Genomic DNA, 23539 nt, shown 5'->3' with positions numbered 1-23539 from the left:
AAAACCAGACAAAGATACTACAAAAAAAGAAAATTAGAGACCAATATCACTGATGAATATAGATGCAAAAATCCTCAACAAAATACTAGCAAACAGACTCCAACAACACATTAAAAGGATCATACACCATGATCAAGTGGGATTTATCCCAGGGATGGAAGGATTCTTCAATATACGCAAATCAATCAATGTGATACACCATATTAACAGATTGAAGAAGAAAAACCATATGATCATCTCAATGGATGAAGAAAAAACTTTTGACAAAATTCAACACCCATTTATGATAAAAACTCTCCAGAAAGTGGGCATAGAGGGAACCTACCTCAACATAATAAAGGCCATATATGACAAACCCACAGCAAACATCATTCTCCATGGTGAAAAACTGAAAGCATTTCCTCTAAGATCAGGAACAAGACAAGGATGTCCACTCTCCCCACTATTATTCAACATAGTTTTGGAAGTCCTAGCCATGGCAATCAGAGAAGAAAAAGAAATAAAAGGAATCCAAATTGGAAAAGAAGAAGTAAAACTGTCACTGTTTGCAGATGACATGATACTATACATAGATCATCCTAAAGATGCCACCAGAAAACTACTAGAGCTAATGAATGAATCTGGTAAAGTCACAGGATACAAAATTAATGCACAGAAATCTCTTGCATTCCTATACACTAATGATGAAAAATCTGAAAGAGAAATTAAGGAAACACTCCCATTTACTATTGCAACAAAAAGAATAAAACACCTAGGAATAAACCTACCTAAAGAGACAAAAGACCTGTATGCAGAAAACTATAAGACACTGATGAAACAAATTAAAGATGATACCAACAGATGGAGAGATATACCATATTCTTGGATTGGAAGAATCAATATTGTGAAAATGACTATACTACCCAAAGCAATCTACAGATTCAATGCAATCCCTATCAAATTACCAATGGCATTTTTTACAGAACTAGAACAAAAAATCTTAAAATTTGTATGGAGACACAAAAGACCCCGAATAGCCAAAGCAGTCTTGAGGAAAAAAAAGGGAGCTGGAGGAATCAGACTCCCTGACTTCAGACTATACTACAAAACTACAGTAATCAAGACAATATGGTACTGGCACAAAAACAGAAATATAGATCAATGGAACAGGATAGAAAGCCCAGAGATAAACCCACGCACCTATGGTCAACTAATCTATGACAAAGGAGGCAAGGATATACAATGGAGAAAAGACCATCTCTTCAATAAGTGGTGCTGGGAAAACTGGCCAGCTCCATGTAAAAGATTGAAATTAGAACACTCCCTAACACCATCCACAAAAATAAACTCAAAATGGATTAGAGACGTAAATGTAAGACTGGACACTATAAAACTCTTAGAGGAAAACATAGGAAGAACACTCTTTGACATAAATCACAGCAAGATATTTTTTGATCCACCTCCTAGAGTAATGGAAATAAAAATTAAAATAAACAAATGGGACCTAATGAAACTTAAAAGCTTTTGTACAGCAAAGGAAACCATAAACAAGACGAAAAGACAACCCTCAGAATGGGAGAAAATATTTGCAAACGAAGCAACTGACAAAGGATTAATCTCCAAAATATACAAGCAGCTCATGCAGCTCAATATCAAAAAATCAAACAACCCAATCCAAAAATGGGCAGAAGACCTAAATAGACATGTCTCCAAAGAAGATATACAGATTGCCAACAAACACATGAAAGGATGCTCAACATCACTAATCATTAGAGAAATGCAAATCAAAACTACAGTGAGGTATCACCTCACACCAGTTAGAATGGGCATCATCAGAAAATCTACAAACAACAAATGCTGGAGAGGGTGTGGAGAAAAGGGAACCATCTTGCACTGTTGGTGGGAATGTAAATTGATACAGCCACTATGGAGAACAGTATGGAAGTTCCTTAAAGAACTAAACACAGAATTACCATATGACCCAGCTATCCCACTACTGGGCATATACCCAGAGAAAACCATAATTCAAAAAGACACATGCACCCCAATGTTCATTGCAGCACTATTTACAATAGCCAGGTCATGGAGGCAACCTACATGCCCATCGACAGACGAATGGATAAAGAAGATGTGGTACATATATACAATGGAATATTACTCAGCCATAAAAAGGAACGAAATTGGGTCATTTGTAGAGATGTGGATGCCTCTAGAGACCGTCATACAGAGTGAAGTAAGTCAGAATGAGAAGAACAAATATCATATATTAACACATATATGTGGAACCTAGAAAATGGTATAGATGAACCGGTTTGCAGAGCAGAAATTGAGACACAGAAGTAGAGAAAAAACGTATGGGCACCAAGGGGGGAAAGCGGCAGGGGGTGGGGGTTGTGGTGTGATGAATTGGACGATTGGGATTGACATGTATACACTGATGTGTATAAAATGGATGACTAATAAGAAAAAAAATGCATAAAAGTTGAGTGGAAATATAAAGAGAATTCCTAGAACTTAAAAAAAAAATGTACGCGTGAGAGTTTCAATTTCTGTACATCTTCACCAACACTTGTTATTTTCAGGTGTTTTTTTTAATGCTGTCCTAGTGGGTGTGAAGTGGTATTTCATTGTGGTTTCGATTTGAATTTCCTTAATGACTGATGACATCAAGCATCTTTTCATATGCTTTTTGGCCACATGTCTGTCTTTTTTGCAGAAATGTCTATTCAAGGCCTTTGCCCAGTGTTTTTTTAAAATAAATTTATTTATTTTATTTATATATTTTTGGCTGAGTTGGGTTTTTGTTGCTGCGTGAGGGCTTTCTCTAGTTGTGGCGAGCAGGGGATACTCTTCGTTGTGGTGCGCGGGCTTCTCATTGCAGTGGCTTCCCTTGTTGAGGAGCACAGGCTCTAGGTACACAGGCTTCAGTAGTTGTGGCGCACAGGCTCAGTAGTTGTGGCTCGCAGGCTCTAGAGCACAGGCTCAGTAGCTGTGGCGCACGGGGTTAGTTGCTCTACAGCATGTGGGATCTTCCCAGCCCAGGGCTCGAACCCATGTCCCCTGCATTGGCAGGTGGATTCTTAACCACTGTGCCACCAGGGAAGTCCCTCTTATGTATTTTCTTAAGACTTTTATAGGTCTTAAATTTAGGTTATGATCCATTGTGAGTTACTTTGTAAATGGTGTGAGGAAGGGGTCCAAAAGCTGAAAGAAGAAAGGAGATGCAGTATGTTCATAGAATTTGCTACATTAACCTTCCTTTACCACTTGTGTGGTTCTCTTCACTTCTTCCTGTAGATTTGAGTTACCATCTGGTGTTATTTTCCTACTCAAATACAGCTTCATTTCAGCCTGCCTTTGTGCTATTATTGTCAAATGTATTACATTTTATATGTTATAGGTCCAATATAAAATTATATACATATTGTTTTATGAAAATGCTTTTTAAATCAGTTAAGAGAAGGAAAATATGCAATTATGCTGTTTTTTTATAATTACCTACATAATTACCTTTGTGCTATTTGTTTTCTTGGATATAGCCTTCTTCTACAGAAGTAAAGTGCTATTTTCATCACATCATATCAAGGGAGCATCCTGTCAACAAGACTTTTCATTGCTGATGTTGACCTTGATCACCTGGCTGAGATGGTGTTCCACAGGTTTCTCCACTGCAAAGTTACTCTTTTCCACTTTTCAGACTTTACTCTTTGGAAGGAAGGTCCTGTGTGCAGGCCACGCTTAAGAAGTAGGGGTTATAAATTTTTTGGAATTCTTCTCTGTGAGAGATTTGTCAATTCTACCCCATTTGTTTATTTTAAAAATTATTTATTTATATCAGCATCAATTCATGAATATTAATTTTATATATTGGTTTATAATCTAACATTATTTATTTTGTTGCTTCCATTGTTCCAGTTGGCAATTGAGAGCTCTTTCAGTCAGGTTCTGTGTTCCTTTGGTATATCCCCATTTTTGTGGGTGGTTGTTGTTGTTGTTGTATGTGTGTGTGTTTTGTTTTGAGCACCTCTTTCCTTTCTGGAACTAGAAGATGCTCCAGGCTCTTCTTGTATATTTCCTGCCCCAGTCCTAGAATTAGCCATTTCTCCAAGGATTCCCAGGTCTTTTTATTTGATTAATATTGGAAACCAAGATCTGGGTGTGCTTGCTCATTGCTTTCTTGCATTTTTGAAAGATAGTTTTGCTAGATGTAAGATTCTTTGTTGACAGTTTTTTTTTTTTTTCCTTTCAACACTTAGAATATGTCATCCCACTGCCTTTGGGCCTCCATTTTGTTTCTGATGAGAAGTTAGCTATTAATCTTATTGGGCTTCCCTTGTATGTGATGAATTGTTTTCTCTTGCTGCTTTCAATATATTCTCTTTGCCTTGTCAGTCAACATTTTGGGTACGAAGTATCTGGTCATGGATTTCTTTGCACTAATCCTACTTGGAGTTTGTTGAAGTTTGTGGATGTGTAAATGTTTTTCACCAAATGTGGGAAGTTTTCATGCATGTTGGTGCACTTAGGGGTGTTCCACATTTCTCCAAGACTTTTCTTCTTTTTTCTCTGTGTTCTTCATATTGCATAATCTCTATCAACTTACCTTAAGTTAACTGATTATTTCTTCCCTTGGCTTAAATGTACTGTTGATCTCCTCTAGTGAATTTTTCATTCCAGTTGGAAAGACTCCAGATTTTCTATTTGGTTCTTCTTTTTATTTTTTAAATAATTTCTACCTCTTTATTGATATTCTCTGATAAGACACTATCATCATATATTCTTTTAATTCTTTAAACATGGTTTCCTTTAGTTTTTTGAACATCTTTATAACAGTTGCTTTGAAGACTTCGCTAAGTCCACCATCTGGATTCTCCGAAAGGCAGTTTATGTTGCCTGCTTTTTTCCCTGTGTGGGTCACACTTCCTTGTTTCTTTCCTATCTCATAATTTTTGTTGAAAACTGAACTTTTCAGATAATATACTTTAGCATCACCAGATACTGATCTTGGTCTTGTCATTGTTTTTGCTTGTTGTGTAGTAATTTGGCTGGACTAATTCAGTAAAGTCTATTTCTCCTGCTGTTAGTAGCCTCTGATGTGGCTCCCCAGAGGGTACAGCCTTGATCATGGACACAATCTCCCTGACAACCAGGGTGATTTCAGCTTAATTCTCTTTGACTCCTCCATCTTCCAGCTAAACTTCTGGCCAGTCTACCTCTATTGGTATCACACCTAGCTGTTAGCCTCTATTAATTACTAGCTAATTGCTCTATTGCTTTAACACCCTGAGACGTGAATTGTTCCACATTCTGAACTAATTACAGTCAGGCCCTGTCACAGGGGCAAAGTGTTGCCAGTCATTGAGGCTTGCTCTAACCCCATAAGGCTCTTCTTAATTGTCTCTTTCTCTGGTTAAGTTAAACATCTAGCTAATCTACTTTTTGCTTGTTGCTACTAATATGGAACTGTCAGATTGATCTTAATTGCTCACCCCAAAGATCTCCATTGTTTTCCACAAAGTCCTTAGCATGAACTCCCCACACTCTGATCCAAATAAAGTTCACCTTCTTAGGCAGCATTCCAGAGCTTTCTATTTTACAGCCTCTCCCCTTGGGCAAAATTTCTGCACCATTGCACTGGAGCTGGGTGTGGGAACAGTGGCCTGTCTTTCCTGTAGTTTCACCCCTGCTCTACAAGTGGGGTGCTGCATAGGGACTGCAGTCCCGGGTCTTCTCAGCATATCCCTCGTAGCTAGTACCTATTTTTTAATGCTTTAATTCTTGCTACTTCATTATATTTTATCTTAGGTATTCTGTAATCATCATTCTCACAAGAGTGTCCACTGATGGTTCCAGGTACATTTTTAGGTCTCCCCACAGTTTTATGTCATGCTAGACCGATAATAGATATGCACTGAACACTTCCTGACAAATTGTTGTTGTATTCTGAAAACAAGTTGATAAAAAAATAATTTTACTGTGTTGCTTCAAACTGAATTAAAACAGCATTTCTCAAACCAGAAGGTGACAACCAGTCACCTGGGGATATTGTTAAAAGCAGATTCTGATTGGATAGGTATGGGTGGCCTGAGGCTTTGCATTTTCACCCAATTCCCAGGTGATGCCAGTGTCACAGCAAGGAATCAAAATACAATACTAGGTTAGGAAGATTCAACATCATAAAAAACGTTAGTTCTGTTTAAGTTGATCTGTGAAATAATAGTATTCCAATTAAAATAACAAGGAGATTTTTAAAAAAATATTTATTTGTTTGTTTATTTACTTATTTTGGCTGCACCGGGTCTTAGTTGCAGCATGCGAGATCCTCAGTCATGGCATGCGGGATCTTTTTAGTCATGGGACACGGGCTTCTTAGCTGCGGCATGCAGACTTCTTGGTTGCGGCACGTGGACTCTCAGTTGCGGCACGCAAACACCTAGTTGCAGAATGCACGTGGGGTCTAGTTCCCTGACCAGGGATCGAACCCAGGCCTCCTGCATTGGGAACGTGGAGTCCTACCCACTGGACCAACAGGGAAGTCCCACAAGGAGATTTTTTTAAAGGCTTAAATAAACTGACTCAAAAATTCTTTTGGAAAAATAAATAAGAATATCCACAAAATTCTTAATAAGGAGGAGACTAGCCTTACTAGATACTGAAACATGTTATGAAGTTACAGTATTTAAAACAAGTCCATGAATAGACGGGAAGATAAAAGAAAAAAATGTAAGCCATATGATGAACTCCAATACAGACCATATATGATATGCATATGATCAAGTTTCTGATAGTTTTGATATTGATACATTTAGTTTATGATAAAGGTGACATTGCAATGAGAGACAACAGATTATTCAATAAATGATTTGCAATGACCTGGGTAGCCATTTAGGAAAAAATTAATTTGGAACTATATGTAATAGCAAAATTAATCCAGGCGTATCAGAGATTTAAATGTTAACAATAAAACCATTAAAGTCCTGAACTTATATAGTGGGAACATTTTTATTGTAATCTTGGAATGTGGAAGACTTTTAAAATGTGAAATCTATAAACCATGAAATCAATAAAGTCAGCTATATAAAAATAAAAAATTTTCTGCATGGCAAAAACCATCATAAGCGAAGCCCTAAGATAAGTAACTGGAAAAATATTGTATTTAATATCACAAGGAGCTAATTTTCTTAAAAGATAAATGTCTTATAAATCAACAAGAAAAATCTAACAAAAAATAGGAAAAAACTGGGCCAAAGATTTAAACAGTTACAGAAAAGCTAAAAAATCTCAAACATATGAAAAATGTTCCTCTTTGTTCATAAGGAACAGAAAATAAAGCTATAATGAGGTACCATTTTCCCTCTGTTAGATTGACAAAGATGAAAAAGTAAGATTGTGTCGTGAGAATGGAGAAAACAGGCAGTCTCAAACATTGTTGCAGAAGTATAATTGGCTTCATCATTATAATAGAAGGCAAGTTAGCATCATTTACCGTACATACACATATGCTTAGGGCAGGGTTTCTCAACCTAGACCCTACTGACATTTCGGGTCAGATAATTCTTCGTTGTGGGAGCCGTCCTGTGCATTGCAGGGTGTTTAGCAGCATCCCTGGCCTCCACCTACCCTATGCCAGTAGCACTCCCCTAATTGTGACAAACAAAAATGTCTCCGGACATTGCCAAATGTCTCCTGGGGGCAAAATAGCTTCTGGTTGAGAACCACTGCCTTAGAATAAGGAATTTCACTTTCAGTAGCTTATCCTACTGATATACTGTACTTGCATTTTTACAAAATGATGTATACCCAGAAAATTTGTAATCACGGCACTGCTTGTTGTAATAGCAAGAGATGGAGAAGCTAGGTGACTGTTGGTGGGGACCTGTTAAAGTATGGTACATCCATACAATGGAAAATTATGAAGCTGTTAAAAAGAATGAGTGAATTCTTTATGTGTTGATACAGAAGAATCTTCAAGATTTATTGAGTGGAAAAAAAAGTTGGATGAATGAAAGTGAATAGAATTGGCTACTCTTTGGGTCAAAAAAGTAAACATATATGTTTGTATGGATATAGATTTCTAGAAGGATGCATGAAACCTAAAAATAGTGTATGCTTCTTGGAAGGGGACCTGTGTGGCTGGGGACAGGGGTGGGTTGGGAGCTTGTCACTGTGTACTTTTATACCATTTGAATTGAATGTATTGCCTATTCAAAACAATTGTTAAAAGGACAATGCTAATTCAAAAAGCCACTCAAAAGAAAAAGACTAGTTAATTTTACTGTATAATAATTTTTAAAAATGAAATGTAAAAAGACAGAGTCCTCAAAAAATTGAATAATCATATGATCCAGCAAGTTGTCTTCCAGGTATATACCCAAAATAATTGAAAGCATGAACTTGAACAACAGGTATTCGTACACCCATGTTTGTAGCAGCATTATTTACAATAGCCAAAATGTAGAAGCAACTCAAGTCTCCATTGACAGATGAGTGAATAACCAAAGTGAGCTGTATATGCATATAATAGAATATATTATTTTATTTATATTATTTTAAGGATGAATATTATTCATCCTTAAAAAGGAAAGAAATTTTGACATGCTACAACATGGATGAACCCTGAAGACATTTATGCTAAGTGAAATTAGCCAGTCACAAAAGGACAAATATTGTATGATTCCACTTATATGAGGTGCCTAGAGTAGTCACATTCATGGAGACAGAAAATAGAATGGTAGTTGCCAGGGCCTGTGGGGAGGGGGTTTGGGGAGTTAGTGTTTAATGGGTACAGAGGTTCAGTTGGGGCAGATGAAAAAATTCTGGAGATGGCTGGTGATAAAGGTTGCAAAACAATGTGAATTGTTCTGTGAATGCCACAGAACTGTACACTTAAAAACGGTTAAAATGGGAAATTTTATGTTATGTGTATTCTGCCAAAAAAAAAAAAGACAGGAAAATGAATTGAAATTGATCTAATCAAAGTATACTTAAATACATAATTTTTCCAAAGCAAAAAAAGCCCCTAAGCAATCAAAAGTAAAGCATATTCCTTAATAGAGGAAGGAAGGGAGGAAGGAAGAAAGGAAGGAAGGGAGGGGAAAAGACTGTTTTAGACTGTACTTAATGTTTCTAAACTGGACGAAAATGTCACGGTCTGTAAAGAAAAAGAATCTTGTGATTTCACCCACTCCTTTGAAAATGTAAACGTTATTTTTAGAACTACATTGAAACTGGGGAGAGATGCCAGGGCCAGTAAGTCCCAGGAGGCTAGAACTGCCAGGGAGCCCCATGTTTAATTGGTCCTTCCCAACCCAGGACCGGGCCAAGGCCATGGCTCTGAACAAGCAGCTCCGGAAGCAGCTGTCTGAGTTCCGAGCGCCACAGGTGATGATGTACGTCCGGGAGAAGATCCGAAACAGGGACCTGGAGAAGACCATCAGGATGTGGGAGAGGAAAGTGGAGATTGCAGAGGTGAGTTACAGGAAGTCCCGAGACCCGCGATATCTTATGCCCCTCACATTTTTGTTTAGGATTTTGTTTTCTGAGGTAAGAATACAGGATTTTAGACACGTAATACCTGTGAGAAATCTCAGCCATTGCTTCGACTCTTACACCAAAATAAAGGATGGCTTTTTTTTTTTTTCCTTAAAGTTCCTTTTTCTTGTTAGGGACAGTCTTTTCAGGTTATCAGGAAGAGACTCTAGTAATGGTGTGTTTTTAGTTGCTTGTTTTCTTATTGATCTCTGGAAGCTTCTGAATCCCTCCCCCCACCATTGATAATTTAGTGATTGCTATTTTATACACGGAGAAGCCAGGTTTTAAAAAATTGAGATAATAATGGATTTTAATATCACTCAGAACCCGATTCCATGCATTTACATATTTGCCATGGGTCTTTTCGATGTTGACTAACCCCATAGCCTTTTCATATGGTACGGTGTGCACAGAAGCACCCTTGCCCCTTGTAAGCCATGGAGGAGAAAAAGGAAAAGTGCAAATGATATGCTGGCATCAAAAAAAAAAAAGGAAAGCACCAAGACTGCCACAGGCCAGGCTGCACACTGAGAGCACTTAAGACATCCTTAGGGTAGCTTAAAAACCCAGTCAGGTCACTTGGGAAGCTTGGCATTCTCACATCTAGACCCCAGCTCCATTTTCCACAGTGCTTTTACCTGCCCTTCCAGTGGTCACTTGGCAGCAGGAAAGTAAATTAGGATCCATACTTGGGCCCATCACATCTGGGGCTAAGAAGTGGCAAAGAAGTACAGAAGGAACCTGCAACTTCTCACTTCATGGAACAGAGACAAGCTCTTTAGAAGAATCTTCCGGATGCCCCAAGGTGGCCTGTGTCCGCCACAGGCATGCAGACACTGCCCCACATACGAGGTCATCCATACCATCACAGGGCTCAATGCAGGTAGAATAGGCACAATCCGTTTGTCCCAAATGACCTTCTCCCTCCTCCCCCTTTCTCCTTTTTGCAGATGTCCTTAAAAGGCTACCGCAAGGCTTGGAATAAAATGAAAATCACCAATGAGCAGTTGCAGGCAATTTGCCCCGCTGGGAAATAGCCAGAGGGAGGCGACGGCTGCCGACCAAGAAGTGATCCATTAAAGTAATCAGCTCCTCTCTAGTCATGGGGTCCTCTCACTGTTCCCTGTGCTGGCTGGTGTCCCCAATTCTCCAGCCAGGCTGCTGGTCTCCTCCCAGGCCACATCGGCCCCCGGGGAGTGTTTTCGCAGCCTGGCTCTGGGAACCATAAACACTGAAAGAACCACAGGGCACTCTAATGGTTTGATACTTGTTAGACCACATTTAGTTCACAAGCACACATGAAAATGACCTTCCCGCATGTGGGAGTGGGACAGAGGAGGGAGAGCCAGCCCCGTCTGTACTGTGGGCCTGTCCGTGGCAGCCCAGCTGTGCAACTCTCAAAAAGAGACACCAAAACAGCGTGGTGAATGCCTGGCACTCAGCATTCTGAGCTTCCTCTTCTAGCTCCTAGACTAAGATACCATTACCAAAGAAAACAAGCACAAAGGAAAATAAGATAATTTCTTGGGGCTGATGTAACCTGTTCTGGCCTGATAGAGACCCGCCCTCCCCAACCTCCCCACCGTAGTAGTCATAGTACATGGGTTGGATGGCCACCTCAGACTTGTCTGACTCCCTCAGACCCTTTTCCCTAAAGTCTAGACTCACTGGAGTGCCATTTGCCATTTGTGACCATGAATGCATGGTGGCCCTTTTTTGTCCTTGGAAGTGTGGTTGGGACCATCCAACCTGGCTCAGGCCAGCATGTTTTTTCTGTGTCACAACATCATGTGATGAGTGGCTGGGGAGAGGAATAGGGTTTTCCCAGTGGTAGAAGGAAGACAGGGGAGGGCTGGTCTTCTTGGTCTTGGACGTGATCCAGTTGCTGTAGTCTTCCACCTTGATGTACAGGAACAGGCCAGGGCATTTCTCACCACCTTGAGACAGGATTCCTCTCAGCACCCACAGATTCAATTCCTTCAGCTCACACATCATTGGGTTTCCTGGGTCCCCCTGTGACAAAGGACAGAAAGCTTCAGGTCTTAGAAAAACTTGTTTTCTTTTTTAATATGTCCCTGTGCAATTTATTCTCTGTTCTAGAAAAGTTTTACACTGGTTCTCACTGGAAATGGGGTAAGTTATAGGATAGTATTTCCAATCTAGGCCACCTCCACCACAAATTCCAACAAGATGACTTTTCCTTTCATTATACAAATTATTTGTAGGCTCCTGCAGTTTGCCTGTAGCTTCCTGGATCCCATTTCATTTTCCTGCCCCTTTCCAGTACTTTGAATAAATCCTCCCTCTCTTTTGGTTTCTCACTCCTCAAATGTTATTTTGTTCCTTTCTGGCCTGGAATGCTCCCATTTTTCCTTCTCTTCCCTATTTTGTTTCCATCCTTCGTTTAAGCTGCTTGCACCTACCCACAGTCCTGCTAGGGTCAGTCAGACTTCCAGGAAGCACACGCTGCCGGGCTGGGTTCACAGCTTTTCCAACCTGGCAGCTGCCTGCCAGTGTACCCTGCCCCCCATCCCCGGCCCAGGCTCTCAGGAGCAGTCCTCTGGGCCTCGGGAGTTCTGCCACACAGACCTTCTCTCCCTTCAGGTGAGTGGGTAGAAGCCCGGCACACTTGGCTGGACATGTGACCCTAGCAGGTTAGCTAATTCTCTGAGCTAATGTGGGGACACGGTTAGTGCCTGTAACACCGGCAGATCTCCTGGCACAGTGCCTGACATACAGGATGCCCTCAGTAAACAATTAGCTGCTATTACCCTGGTATGGAGAAAAGGCCATCATTTTTATGTGAAAAACTGAGAAATGTGGGAAAAGCAACAATATAGCTACTAGGTATAATTTACCTTACCTGTCCTCCACCCTACCCCACGCCCCCAGGCCTCCTCTTAAAGGAACACCTGCCCGCCAGCACCAGCCTGTGGTCCATCTTGGTCCAAGAGGGAGTTTATCATCAAAGGCTGGCCAGCCACCTTTGACCTATGTGACGTGCCAGGCGAGACAGGCTGGGTAATCACACTTTGCTCTCGCTGTGTGGACTGAGGCATGGAGGGAGGGGGCTTGCAGCTGACAATGGGAAACAATCTGAACAGACCCAACAGTGAGAATTCAAGAGGCAAAACAGTGGTCACCTCAGCCCCTGCCCATTCCCAGGCCTGGGTGTTTGAGCTTTCTTGGGTTTCTACACACATGCAGCCTCTTTCACTAAACCCTCCTTTTTCTGAGGAGGCCACACCAGAACAGAAATGCAGGCAAATGGGAGAAGCAAAGAACACTTCTGCAAGCAGGGCCACGGGAGGCATGCTCTGCAAGGCTGCCATAATGCCCTGGTTGTCCCACAGCTGCACACACACGAGGATGACATTCCAGACTTCGCTCTGTGTGTGCTTCTCATTAGATGGAAGGGGGTGCTTGAGTGTGGAACTCTTGATTTTTTCAGTTTTTCACATTCTACTGTTTGCATCCCATGCTGCCAAACAGCAGAGGGTGGAGATTTCATCCCTGAGCTCTGGCTGGTCCTACTAGGACTGGTGAACAGGCTCTTATCTGCACCTCATTGTGTCTGCCTGGGGCACAGAGGTTCTCTGGCTGAGGATGGAGTGGTCTTCCCTCCGTTCACCAGTCCCACTCCCAATTTGTTTCAACTGTGCTTTTACAGCTTGAGGAAGAAAAAGAATGCCATTCAGGACAAATAGTTTTGACAAATGACTGTGCGGTCAACATCCCTGGCTATTGTGTGGTTTTGCAAGTTGCTGTTTCTCTTCCCCATAACGTGTAAGGCTGAGACTTCTGAAGCTCAAGCAATGGAGACAAAAAGTACCAGGTGCTCCAGCCCCACCTCATCTCCCAGGGGAGCGACCCCCTTTCATTGCGTGATCCTCAACCTTGACATCCAGCAAAAGCCCTAACAGTTGTGGGGAAAAAGGAGGGGTGAGTTCAGAGCGATTCTACTTTTGTTGGGTTTCTGAGGACCCGTTAGGGCAGGCACTGAACCTGGGTAGCTTATTCTACATGTGAGAAGTGTGGCTTTGAGGACCTCTGGACACTAGAACACATTTCCTAGGAAGGATCCTAGGTAGACAAGGCACCTTTTTTTTTTTTTTGCAAGCACAATTCTCTTAAAAAACAAAGGACTGTCTACAGGTGTGCTACAGTTAAAAACCAATCTGACCTTTGTGGATGGTTTAAGGAGGTGATCATTTAGAGGGTAAGCAGCTTACCATATTCCAGTGAATTTAAGATGCTCTTAAAAATTAGCATCTTTGAAATGGGATGTGTCTTTTAATCAGTGGATTCCAGAGTTTCAGTGGCAGCGTTTTTTCTTTCTCAGTGTTACATAAAATAATGGTGCATTCTGCACCTGACAGCATCCTGGATTTGATGAAGTGTGGCACTAGGTTGATGGAGTGGCTGATGGCAGGATTTTGTTAAGTAGCTACGTCTTCTACTGTATTTTAACACATTCTGTAATTTAAGAAGCTTCTACAATCCTCCACCTGGCAGAGAGCCCAGTACAATGTAGGCACTTGATAAATGTTGAACCAGCTTTAGAAGGGCAAACTTATTTCCTGATGAAAGGCAGTCCCTCATGCTTTTGCAATAAAATGACTTTGAGAAAGAATTGTCCGCACGTATGTATTTTTTCCCTTTTCTCTAAAAAACTTTCCCTAGATCCTCTGGGAAACAAAATTTCCCCATCAGGGAATCCTGAAGGTTACTTCGACAGAAGTGGTTGATCAGTGTCTTAGACAATTTTAGAGTAGAGGAGGGAAACTCTGCCTGGAAATCTGGCAGACCTGAGTTCTCGCCTTTAAGATTTATTAACTGTGTGGCCCTGGTAAGCCACACTTTTTCCAGATACAGATATGAGGGGGCCTGGACAGGTGTTTGTGAATTCTGCACATTTTCCTGAGGCAGTAGGACAGCCACATCTGGACAGCCCGCATTCAGGTAGAGGGCAGGGCTTCTTACAGGGAAAAAGAAACCCAGTAACTGATGAACAATAGCATCAGGCTGGGTTCCAAAGAAGCCGAATACAGCGAGCGCCCGCTGTAGGCGTGCTCAGCGTATATCTGTATGTGTGGTTTGGACTCACTCTTTCAAACTTTTAGCTAATGAAAAAACATGTGACTTAGCCATGCTTAGTCATGTCACACTGAAAACGGTGACTGGTTAGTCCATTCGGCAGATTGTTATTGACCACTTGCTACCTGCCAAGTGCTGTTCGCCCTGGAGACGTCCATGAATCCCAGGTGACAGTCCCTGCCCTCACGGAGCTCACAATCCAGCGAAGGGGAGTCCTGAGGCCCCCCATGAAGTGACCACTGCTTACTCTCAGCCTGTAGCTTCTGTTCCAGCGCGTTCTTACCAAGCAGACGGCATCAGTTTCCATCTCTATGTGATTGCCACATCCTGTTTTCTCGATTTTGTTTAAGGGACACAAGTCGATGTCCTTCACGGAGATTTTCCTCAGGATACTCATCGTCATGTGATTTCCTGTCTGGACAACAGAGAGCCCGAGAATTATTCACAAGAAGACATCCCCCGAGTCAACGCAACTACAACTCACATATCCAGATGGGAGTGAGTAGGAAATGTTCTGATAAACCCCCTTTTCCTCACAGAAATCCAAACCTGTGTCTCAGTTTTTACTGAAAACTACCTTTGCTTTGAACTTGAATGTGAAAATAGGCAGAGAAAATGTTCACCCGTCCTCCACATCTACAGAGAATGAATGCATTTCCTTGTTTGTTTCCCAAAAATAAAAGAAAACAAGGATGGCTCAGACAAGAGGACTGTCAGCTCTGGTTCAGGGAATAATGTCCCCTGGCCCCTCGGTAACCTTGCACTCATTTCAGGCTGCCTGCTGCCCATGTACTTCCAATTTTGGTGTAGGAATAGAAGAAAAAGGACCAGATGTAAGAATGGTCTCAAGAGGGCAAGCGCTGGGAATCTTGACGGATTAAGTGAGGGTTCCAGCCCAACTCTAGAACCTCAGGCCACTTGAATTACTGAGCCAAGCCCTAGAAAGGTTCATACCAGTCACCCCCACTGCTAGCACACACACAGCCCCCTCTAGGAGAAGGAAGGCATTAACTGCAGATGTGGGATTCCATCCTGCCACCCAGCAGTTCTGCAAGGCTGGTGGCATCTGCAACTTTCTGCCGAGGAAGCAGATGGGCCGGACCAGGTTGTTGAACTGCATCGCCGTGTCTGTCTTCAGGAGGGCTATGTTATTTTTCATTGTTTTATTATCAAAGTCCTCATGGATGATGATGGTGTAGACTGGATATTCTTTGTGAGCAATCAGTTTTGCATCCATCTTAGCTATACCGACTATAGCAACAGCGTACTTCCTGGAGAGAGAGCAAGGTAATCTTGAGAAGCCAAGAAAGTTTTCCAGAAATAAGACTCGTGTGTCTACAGTGTGGAAGCGTACTCCATATCCTAGGGAAAAATCAATACAGAATGATCAACACTGAGACATACCCTTGTCAGCTCCCAGCCGGAAACAGATGACACACTCAAATAAGGTAAACTGAGGAAAGTTTAATAAAGGGACTCTTTACAAAGGTCTCGCAGGACGTAGGGAAATCACAGAGACTAGTGCAGTATGCTGGGTTCCGGGTGGCATATGCAGCTTTCTGCTGAGGTAACAACAGGGTGTTGGTGGGAGGGAGTGGTCAGACAGAGCTATGGGGAGTGGGTCCCTTGACTGGAGGAGGCATCCAGTCTGCAGTACCTGTCAGGGGAATACCTGACCTCACTTCCTTCCTCCCTCTGATCTCTTGCCAGTGCTCCCTTTGGCCAAACCCAACTGGAACGCAGAAGGCAAGAGCGCCCATTGCTGTAACCCACACAGGTCAGCCTCCTGGGACCCAGCAGAGTGGAAAAGAGTAGAGAGTGGGTCTGGAGGGGCAAATGGGAGAGATCCAGCATGGCTAGTAAAGTTGCTGGACTTCAGTGACAAAGAAGGAATCTTTGGGCATCCACACAAAACAGATTAAGTCATCTTAAGTTTGTCCTCAAATTTATTGTCTAAGCTGGGGAACTTGTGAGAGTGAAAGGGGATGCTAACAGTAGGATAACAGGTGTAAACCAGGCCTCTCCCAGGGAATACTAGGATGTGTGATCTCCCACCTACAGAGGAAAAAATCAGAATGGCTTCAGACTTCTCCACAGCAAGATTTAATACCAGAAGCTGAGGTGCGGTGGGGGTGAGAATGCCTGTTAAGTCTTCAAATGGAAGCAGGCATGATCCATGAATTCTACACTTAAGTGGTCGTTCAGGTTTAAGGGCAGCACAATATTTCTGAATATGTAAAACTCGAGGAAATATGGTTCTTGGGAGCCCTTTAAGAAACTACTTGGAGGGACTTCCCTGGCAGTCCAGTAGTTAGGACTCTGCACTTCCACTGCAGGGGGCACACGTTCGATTCCTGGTCGGGGAACTAAGATCCCACATGCTGTGCAACGTGGCCAAAAATAAAAATAAAAAAAAGAAAAGAAAAGAAACTATTTGAAGACAAATTTTAGCCAATTCCAGTGTTGAATGGAAAAAATCCAGCAAAGGGACAGTCAGTAAGTGTGGGATTCATTATAACATGGGTCTAAAATTAAAACAAAAGAGAAACTTTTAAAGTTATAGATTGGAGTAGTGATGTAAACCAGCAGAGGTAGGTATATACACCAATTTTCTCATCTTTTATGGGAGTCTAAACTATTATTTATTTATAGCTAATATATGAAATAACAAGGGTGTACAAATATATATACGAATCAGGTAAACATTAAAGTACATAAATAACCTATGAAAATTGGGTGGTCATGAAGAATGAGGGAAGAAGTGAAAAGACAGGAATTCTGGCATCAGCCACAGTAGAATCTAGAGAGGACTATCCAGAGAGAAACAGAAGATTTGTGTGTCTTCCATGAAATTATAATTCTAAGATGACCACGAGAACACAAGTTCAAACTTTCCAAATTTGTCAGAAGAGACATACAAAACAAAGCCATATAATGAAAAGAAAAACAGGAAGCAATAAAAAACAGAACAGTCTAAGATAAAAACAAAAAGCAGGAGCTTCATTCTGAACACCAGAGCAGAAGAGCATGCAACAAGACAAAGAAAGGCTTTTCACAATGATAAGGAATTCAGTCTACAGTGAAGAGTTCATTTATAAATATCTGCAGCAAGTGATACAGTGTTCATGAATTAAATTCCAGGAAATAGGAGGAGGAAAAGCCAGAAGTTTGTAATTCACCTCAGTCAGCCTAGGATAGATCAAGTAGACTCCCTGCCCCAATTTTATATATTAAATTGTACTCCAAGGACAGAAAATGAGCTCTTTAATTTACCTGTGGAAAATATTCATATGGACCACATAGTAGACCACAAAGATAACGTCAACAAATTCGTTAATAGATCACCATGCAGTCTAACTCAGACTTAAATCATGTTAAAATACAAAACAAGACACCCTATCACCTGGATATTTTCAAATGGTCTTTAATAAAACCCAGAGTCAGAGAGGAAATCAAAACCAAAACAGCAGACCAGATAGAAAATAGCAGTAATGAAAACACTACATAGAAAACAGAACCTCTCTGGAAGGCTGGTTGGCAACAGCTATCAAGATTTAGTCTAGTTTTTCCACTCTTAGGTTATTCGTGCAACAATATACTTCCATGTATGTGAAATAATGTGTGTACAAGTATATCTACTGCAGCATTTTTTGCTACTAGTGAAAGATTGGAAACAACCCAAATTTCCATTATTAGAGGACCGTGTAGTTATGGTACATCCATATGGGATACTGGGCAGCTAACTGATGCATATAATGAGGTAACTTTCTATGTATCGATAAGAAAGAATCACCCAACATTCATGACAGAGTGAAAAAAGCTAAGAGTGGAATAATGTATATGGTGTGTTACTAGTTGTATTGGCTGGTGTTATGGACTGAATTATGTCCCCCCATATTCATAGGTGAAGCCCTAACCCCCAGTGTGAATGTGTTTGGAGATAGGGCCTTTAAGGAGGTAATTAAGGTTAAATGAGTCCATAGGGTGGGGCCCTAATCCAACAGGACTAGTGTCCTTATAAGAAGAGGAGACAGCAATAATGTGTGCACACAGAGGAAAGGCCATGGGAGAACACAAGGAAAAGGTGGCCACGCACACGCCAAGGAGTGAGTCCTCGGGAGAAACCAACCCTGCTGACACCTTGATCTTGGACTTCCAGGCCTCTGGAACAGTAAGAAATAAATTTCTATTGTCTAAGCCACCCTGTCTGTAGTATTTCATTGTGGCAGCCCCAGCAGATTAATACAGGGGAGAAAGAAAATTCTCTCTCTGTCAATAGATATAAGAGTCAATATAGATAGACCTATAGGTATATAGATATCCATGAGTGCATGGAGTGTTTCAGGAAGAACACCCAAGAAACTGGTGACAGAAATGGCTCAAGGGAGGGAAATGATGACTGAAGGGCAGGGAAGGGGAGGAGCTGATTTTCATTATACACCCTTTGGTTCCTCATGAACATCACAGTATTACATGTATTTTCATTTAAATACATGTATTTTTAATTAAAAAATACAAGTCATATGTTAAAAAATTCAGCAATTGCACAATATCTCATCAAGGGCTTACACTATAATGTATTTGGCCAGTTATAGTAATTATATTCTCTCCCCCCATACTCTATATGTGTATATATAATATATAATGTATAAATAGTATATAATATATAGTATATATACTATAAATTATATAATATACTATATATTTATAAATTATAATTATAAATTATAATATAATATAGTATGTATACTATATATAGTATATATTATATACTGTATATATAGTATATATCACATATAATATATATGTGATATATACTATATATACAGTATATATTATATACTATATATTATATATTTATTTACTATACTATTTATTTACTATATATTATATATTATATATTATATTATATATAATATATATTATATAATATATTGAATAGATAGATCTATATGTAATTATATATAGAAGTTATATACTATGTATCATATATAATGTATTATAAACTATAAAATAGTAACTATATCATAATTTACTTATCCATGATAATCAGACATTACACTTCCAGTGTTTTGTGTGTAATTAATCATCCTATGAACAACTTTGTGCATAAAACTTTTCCAGTGGTTGAAATTATTTCCTTAATGTTGATACCCAAAAGTGAAATCACTGGGTCAGAAAGTGAGATGTTTTACCAAAAAAAGTTATTCCTTTAATAGCATGTATAGGTTTTTTTTCTTTTTCTGGTTTAAGAGAATGCCCATTTATTGTAAAAAATTTGGAGAATACAGAGAAGTTCAAAGAAGAAAACAAATCACATGCATTCTGAGCATCCAGAGATGGGCACTCTTCAAGTATTTGCGTATTTCCTTCAAGCCTTTTCTCTACGTGCATGTATTTGTGGCAGTCACATTGTTAAGGCCTGAGGTAAGTGTGTTAAGGTAAGGGCTCCTATCAATTCACTTAACAAGATAAGCAATAGGGACCTCTAGTATCAAGAGTCAGTGCCTCTCCAATAAAGATGTTTAAAAAAATTTTTTAAAAAAAGTGTCTAAAAAAAAAAAAGAGTCAGTGCCTTTGTGACTGTAATAAAATGCGAACAAATATCCTTCCTGTAGAAGATGGAGAAACAATCGTTTCACTTTGCAATTGTGCAGCTGGCAGTCCTCACAGCAGAGGAGACACGGACTGCGCCAACCTTGGCAACTGGTGACTTCAGGAGCCCCAAACTCACAGCAAGCACTGTGCTGGTAAAAAGCCCTGTTGCCCTGTCACTGGGCATCCACCTTCCAGGCCTCCCCAAGCTGAGCAGGAAACAGAGCCCCCCCACTCCGCCTCAGTGGGCCGCGTAGACTCCAAAGGAGGGGTACTGGCCTGTTTTGAAAGGCGGATGCGATGCTGAGGATCCAGAACTCACTGAGGATGCTGCCGAAAGCCAGGTGGGTGTACTGGACATCCTGCAGCGACACCACCCACGGGAACTCCTCGTCTTCGACCAAACCCTCCTCGGAAGTTTCCACAGTGTTGCTTTTCTGGATGCCGCAAGCTGCAGGGGGTTGTGCAGGGGCAAGGAGCTGGAGGCCTGGGGCTGCGGCCGCCGCACCAGACCCCGGACCCACTCGCTCTTCTGCTGGTTCCCCACTTTTTCTGGCTCTCTGTCTTGGTCACCACTAACTCTACCACCCACGTTTATTTTCCTAGTGGGTCTTCTTCCCCATAAAAGACCCTTGGTGGGTCTCCCTCCCTAGTCCATGAGCCCTGTCCCGATGAGTCCCCGTGCCTGGCCTCCTTAGTGGACCAGGGGTGCCCTTCTCATCCTCGCCTATGCAGAATGGAGTATAGGGATTCTCAAGCTGACTGAAAATTTCATCTGCCTGCTGCCCGGCCCCTCCCGGACCCCTGGAGATGAGGCCTGGGCATTGATGTTTTCCAAAAGCTCCCCAGGGTAGATTCGAATGTGTACTTGGGGTTGAGAACCACTAGTGTTTCAGGAAGTCCCTGGACACAGTGTCCCAAGTCCAGTTGGCCCCTATGTGTTGAGACTTGGGGAGAGCCACTCCTCTGTCTGGGCCTCAGTTTCCTTTTATGAGAGGTGGGGTCACACACGCCTGTCACAAGAGGAGTGTTGTGTCCCCATGACTGATAATGCTAAGCCCAGTGGACAATTCCATTTTTTCCCCATGTAAACCACTGCTCTGGTAGCCACTGCATAGGTACCCAGTGCTTTTTTTCTAAATCAATGGCCCTGGGTTCTGTGTGTCACATGGTGGGTAGCACCAGCTGAAAAAGTCAGGTCATTGGTGGCTTCTTTTTCAGCCATTCATCCAACCGCACATGCAGGCCTGCTGAGTTAGGGGCTGGGCTGGCAGGGAAGGATTTCAGGATCCTGTCCCCGCCCCAGGGAAGGTCACAGTGCACAGGGGAGACAGACACATTGGAGAGTGGCAGCATTCAGAGAGACTTGTGACACAAGGGACAGTGCCCGGAGTATACAGAGGAGGGGGCATGGATTCTGCCCAGAACATGAAGTCTGGGAGGGCTTCCCCCAGGAGGTGACCTCTGAGGTGAGCATCAATGACAGAGAGTTTCCAAACCATGATGCTGAAGTTGACTGAACATTCAGTATAGTCATTAAAGGACCACAGCAGACCTCGCCATGCTAGGGCATCATGTGATCAAACATCTCTATGAGTTGACGCTTGGATTCTTTGCTGAAACAGTGACAAGAGCTGGTTGTTAGCAAGATGATGTCTGTAAGGCCACCAAGTGCTTCAGGATCACCAAAGACAAGAATTCCGTTTTTTTTTCACAGGACATTGGCAATCTGTGGTGAACGAGGCACTAACCAACTCTTCCTAACCCATGAAGAACCTACAGGTTTGTGATGACTTTTGTTTTTTCAAAGCTGTAGCTGGCCGATTCATTTGTCCTTATAAAACTCGTGAACAGCCAGGATATAATGAGGAAATCTGCCTCAGAGATGAAATGTTTGCCCCGGGTCCCTTGCCTGAGGCTTTTTAAGAGTGGAGAGAGGCCCTATCTGTGTTTTGTCTCCTTGGGCTGCAAGGAGACGGAGGAGGCCTGGAAGGTGGGGCGGTCCTCTTGGCGTGTGCATGTGTGTGTGTGCGTGCACGGGAAGCTCTCTCCTGTCCCCCATCTAACTCCAGGAAGACAGGAGAGAGCCAGCTGGGGTGGCAGAAGGTGGGGCAGAGCCTGCTTTAGTCAGGTGCCCCCCTCCATCTCCCCTTTCCAGGCCGGAGTTTTAGTCCTGGACAACCTGGGGGTCGGAGAGGGGACTGCAGCTGCCACTTCTGCCAACTGAGGCCAGGCAGCCTCTCAGGCACCTCCCTGTTCCTGGGCCGGGCCCTGCAATTGGGGGTCAGTTTAGAGGTAACAATAAGGTTTAAGGATAAAGGGCTTCATCGGAACAATACTGAAGTAGAAACACAGGGAAGGCCCGGTTCCCAAGTGCATAAGACGCATCTCGGGGCCCCCACCCCGGCTCAGGAAGGATGTCCGCCATCTGACGGAGTGCGGGGAATGTGCCCCCGGAAGAGCAGGGCAGGGCTGTGAGTGGGGAGGCAGGCCTCATGCCAACCCCCTCTGCCCAGGGGGCCTCTCCATAGCCTAAGGCTTGTCTCCCTAACCATACTCTCACCAAGGACTAGGCCTGACACCAGGCTGCTGAAGCCACAGTTTCCTACATCCACGCCCCATGTCCCACTCTCTCCCTGGTTCCCACCACCAACGCAAGCTGCCCAGAGCAAAATGCCGTGAGTCACCTACCCCCTGAGTCCCTCTCTGGACATTAAGGAGCATTTCCTCTTCCGGGATGATTCCCCCTGCCATTTCACACGATCAGCTAAAGTTGGGAAAGAAGAGAGAAGCACACTCACTGGCAGAAGCATGGGAGACGTAGAACAGCACCAAGAACGTCCCTCTCATCGCTGCCATCCCCAGAGAGAGCCGCAGCAGACACCATGGGCAGCTGTGAACACAGAACAGCAAACGCATGGGCTTTTCCTCTCCTCCCCAGGGTGGTGATTTCCCCCCAGCGTCAGAGTCCCTGCCTCTTTTCCTTTCCACTGACAAAACTTCCAAGACATGGGAAACAGACCTGTCACATCCCTATTTTTTGGTTCTGTGCCGTAAAGAGGCAGGGACCAGCTGCCCAGCCCCGCTATTCAGCCGGCGACGCTAAGACGGCCCAGCGAGAGAAGGTGGCCACGCAGGTCAGTTTTCTCCGCAATCCACAATCCAGGATCTCCGGCTTTCCCACAGAGCCGGGTCTCAGAAAAGGGTCATCTTTTGACTCGTGGAATTCAACCCTAGCCTTAACTCTGTAGCTGTAAAATGCTGCTGAAAGCAGAAAGCAGAAAGCAGGTGTTCCGTGAAAGCCTCCCCTGATTTTGCCCCTCCTACTAAACTCTAC

The 23539-nt window shown here is 42.5% G+C and overlaps 2 protein-coding genes across 3 annotated transcripts in view; one reads left to right on the top strand and one right to left on the bottom strand.

Moving 5' to 3' along the window:
- The window catches only part of CCDC113 (coiled-coil domain containing 113), a 33409-nt gene extending 18390 nt beyond the window's left edge, over positions 1-15019 (top strand). The window contains exons 8-10 of one of the 2 annotated variants that reach the window (XM_061173048.1): positions 9292-9447; positions 10461-10591; positions 14958-15019. In XM_061173048.1, the coding sequence (XP_061029031.1) occupies positions 9292-9447; positions 10461-10547 (243 nt within the window). In that variant the 3' untranslated portion in view covers positions 10548-10591; positions 14958-15019. Of the gene's footprint in view, positions 1-9291; positions 9448-10460; positions 11246-14957 lie in introns of those variants that run through there. The other variant, XM_061173047.1, reaches the window with a different exon arrangement.
- On the bottom strand, positions 10978-23092 carry PRSS54 (serine protease 54). The gene is given in 6 exon segments (XM_061172433.1): positions 10978-11523; positions 14891-15022; positions 15620-15878; positions 20482-20653; positions 23004-23052; positions 23054-23092. Coding segments are annotated over 6 exon segments (1194 nt in total). The 5' UTR covers positions 23090-23092.
- Positions 23093-23539: the final 447 nt, after the last annotated feature.

Source organism: Eubalaena glacialis, chromosome 18 (genome assembly GCF_028564815.1).
Source record: "Eubalaena glacialis isolate mEubGla1 chromosome 18, mEubGla1.1.hap2.+ XY, whole genome shotgun sequence".
Classification (NCBI taxonomy): Eukaryota; Metazoa; Chordata; class Mammalia; order Artiodactyla; family Balaenidae; genus Eubalaena; species Eubalaena glacialis.
This window is presented reverse-complemented; position numbering and strand designations above follow the sequence as displayed.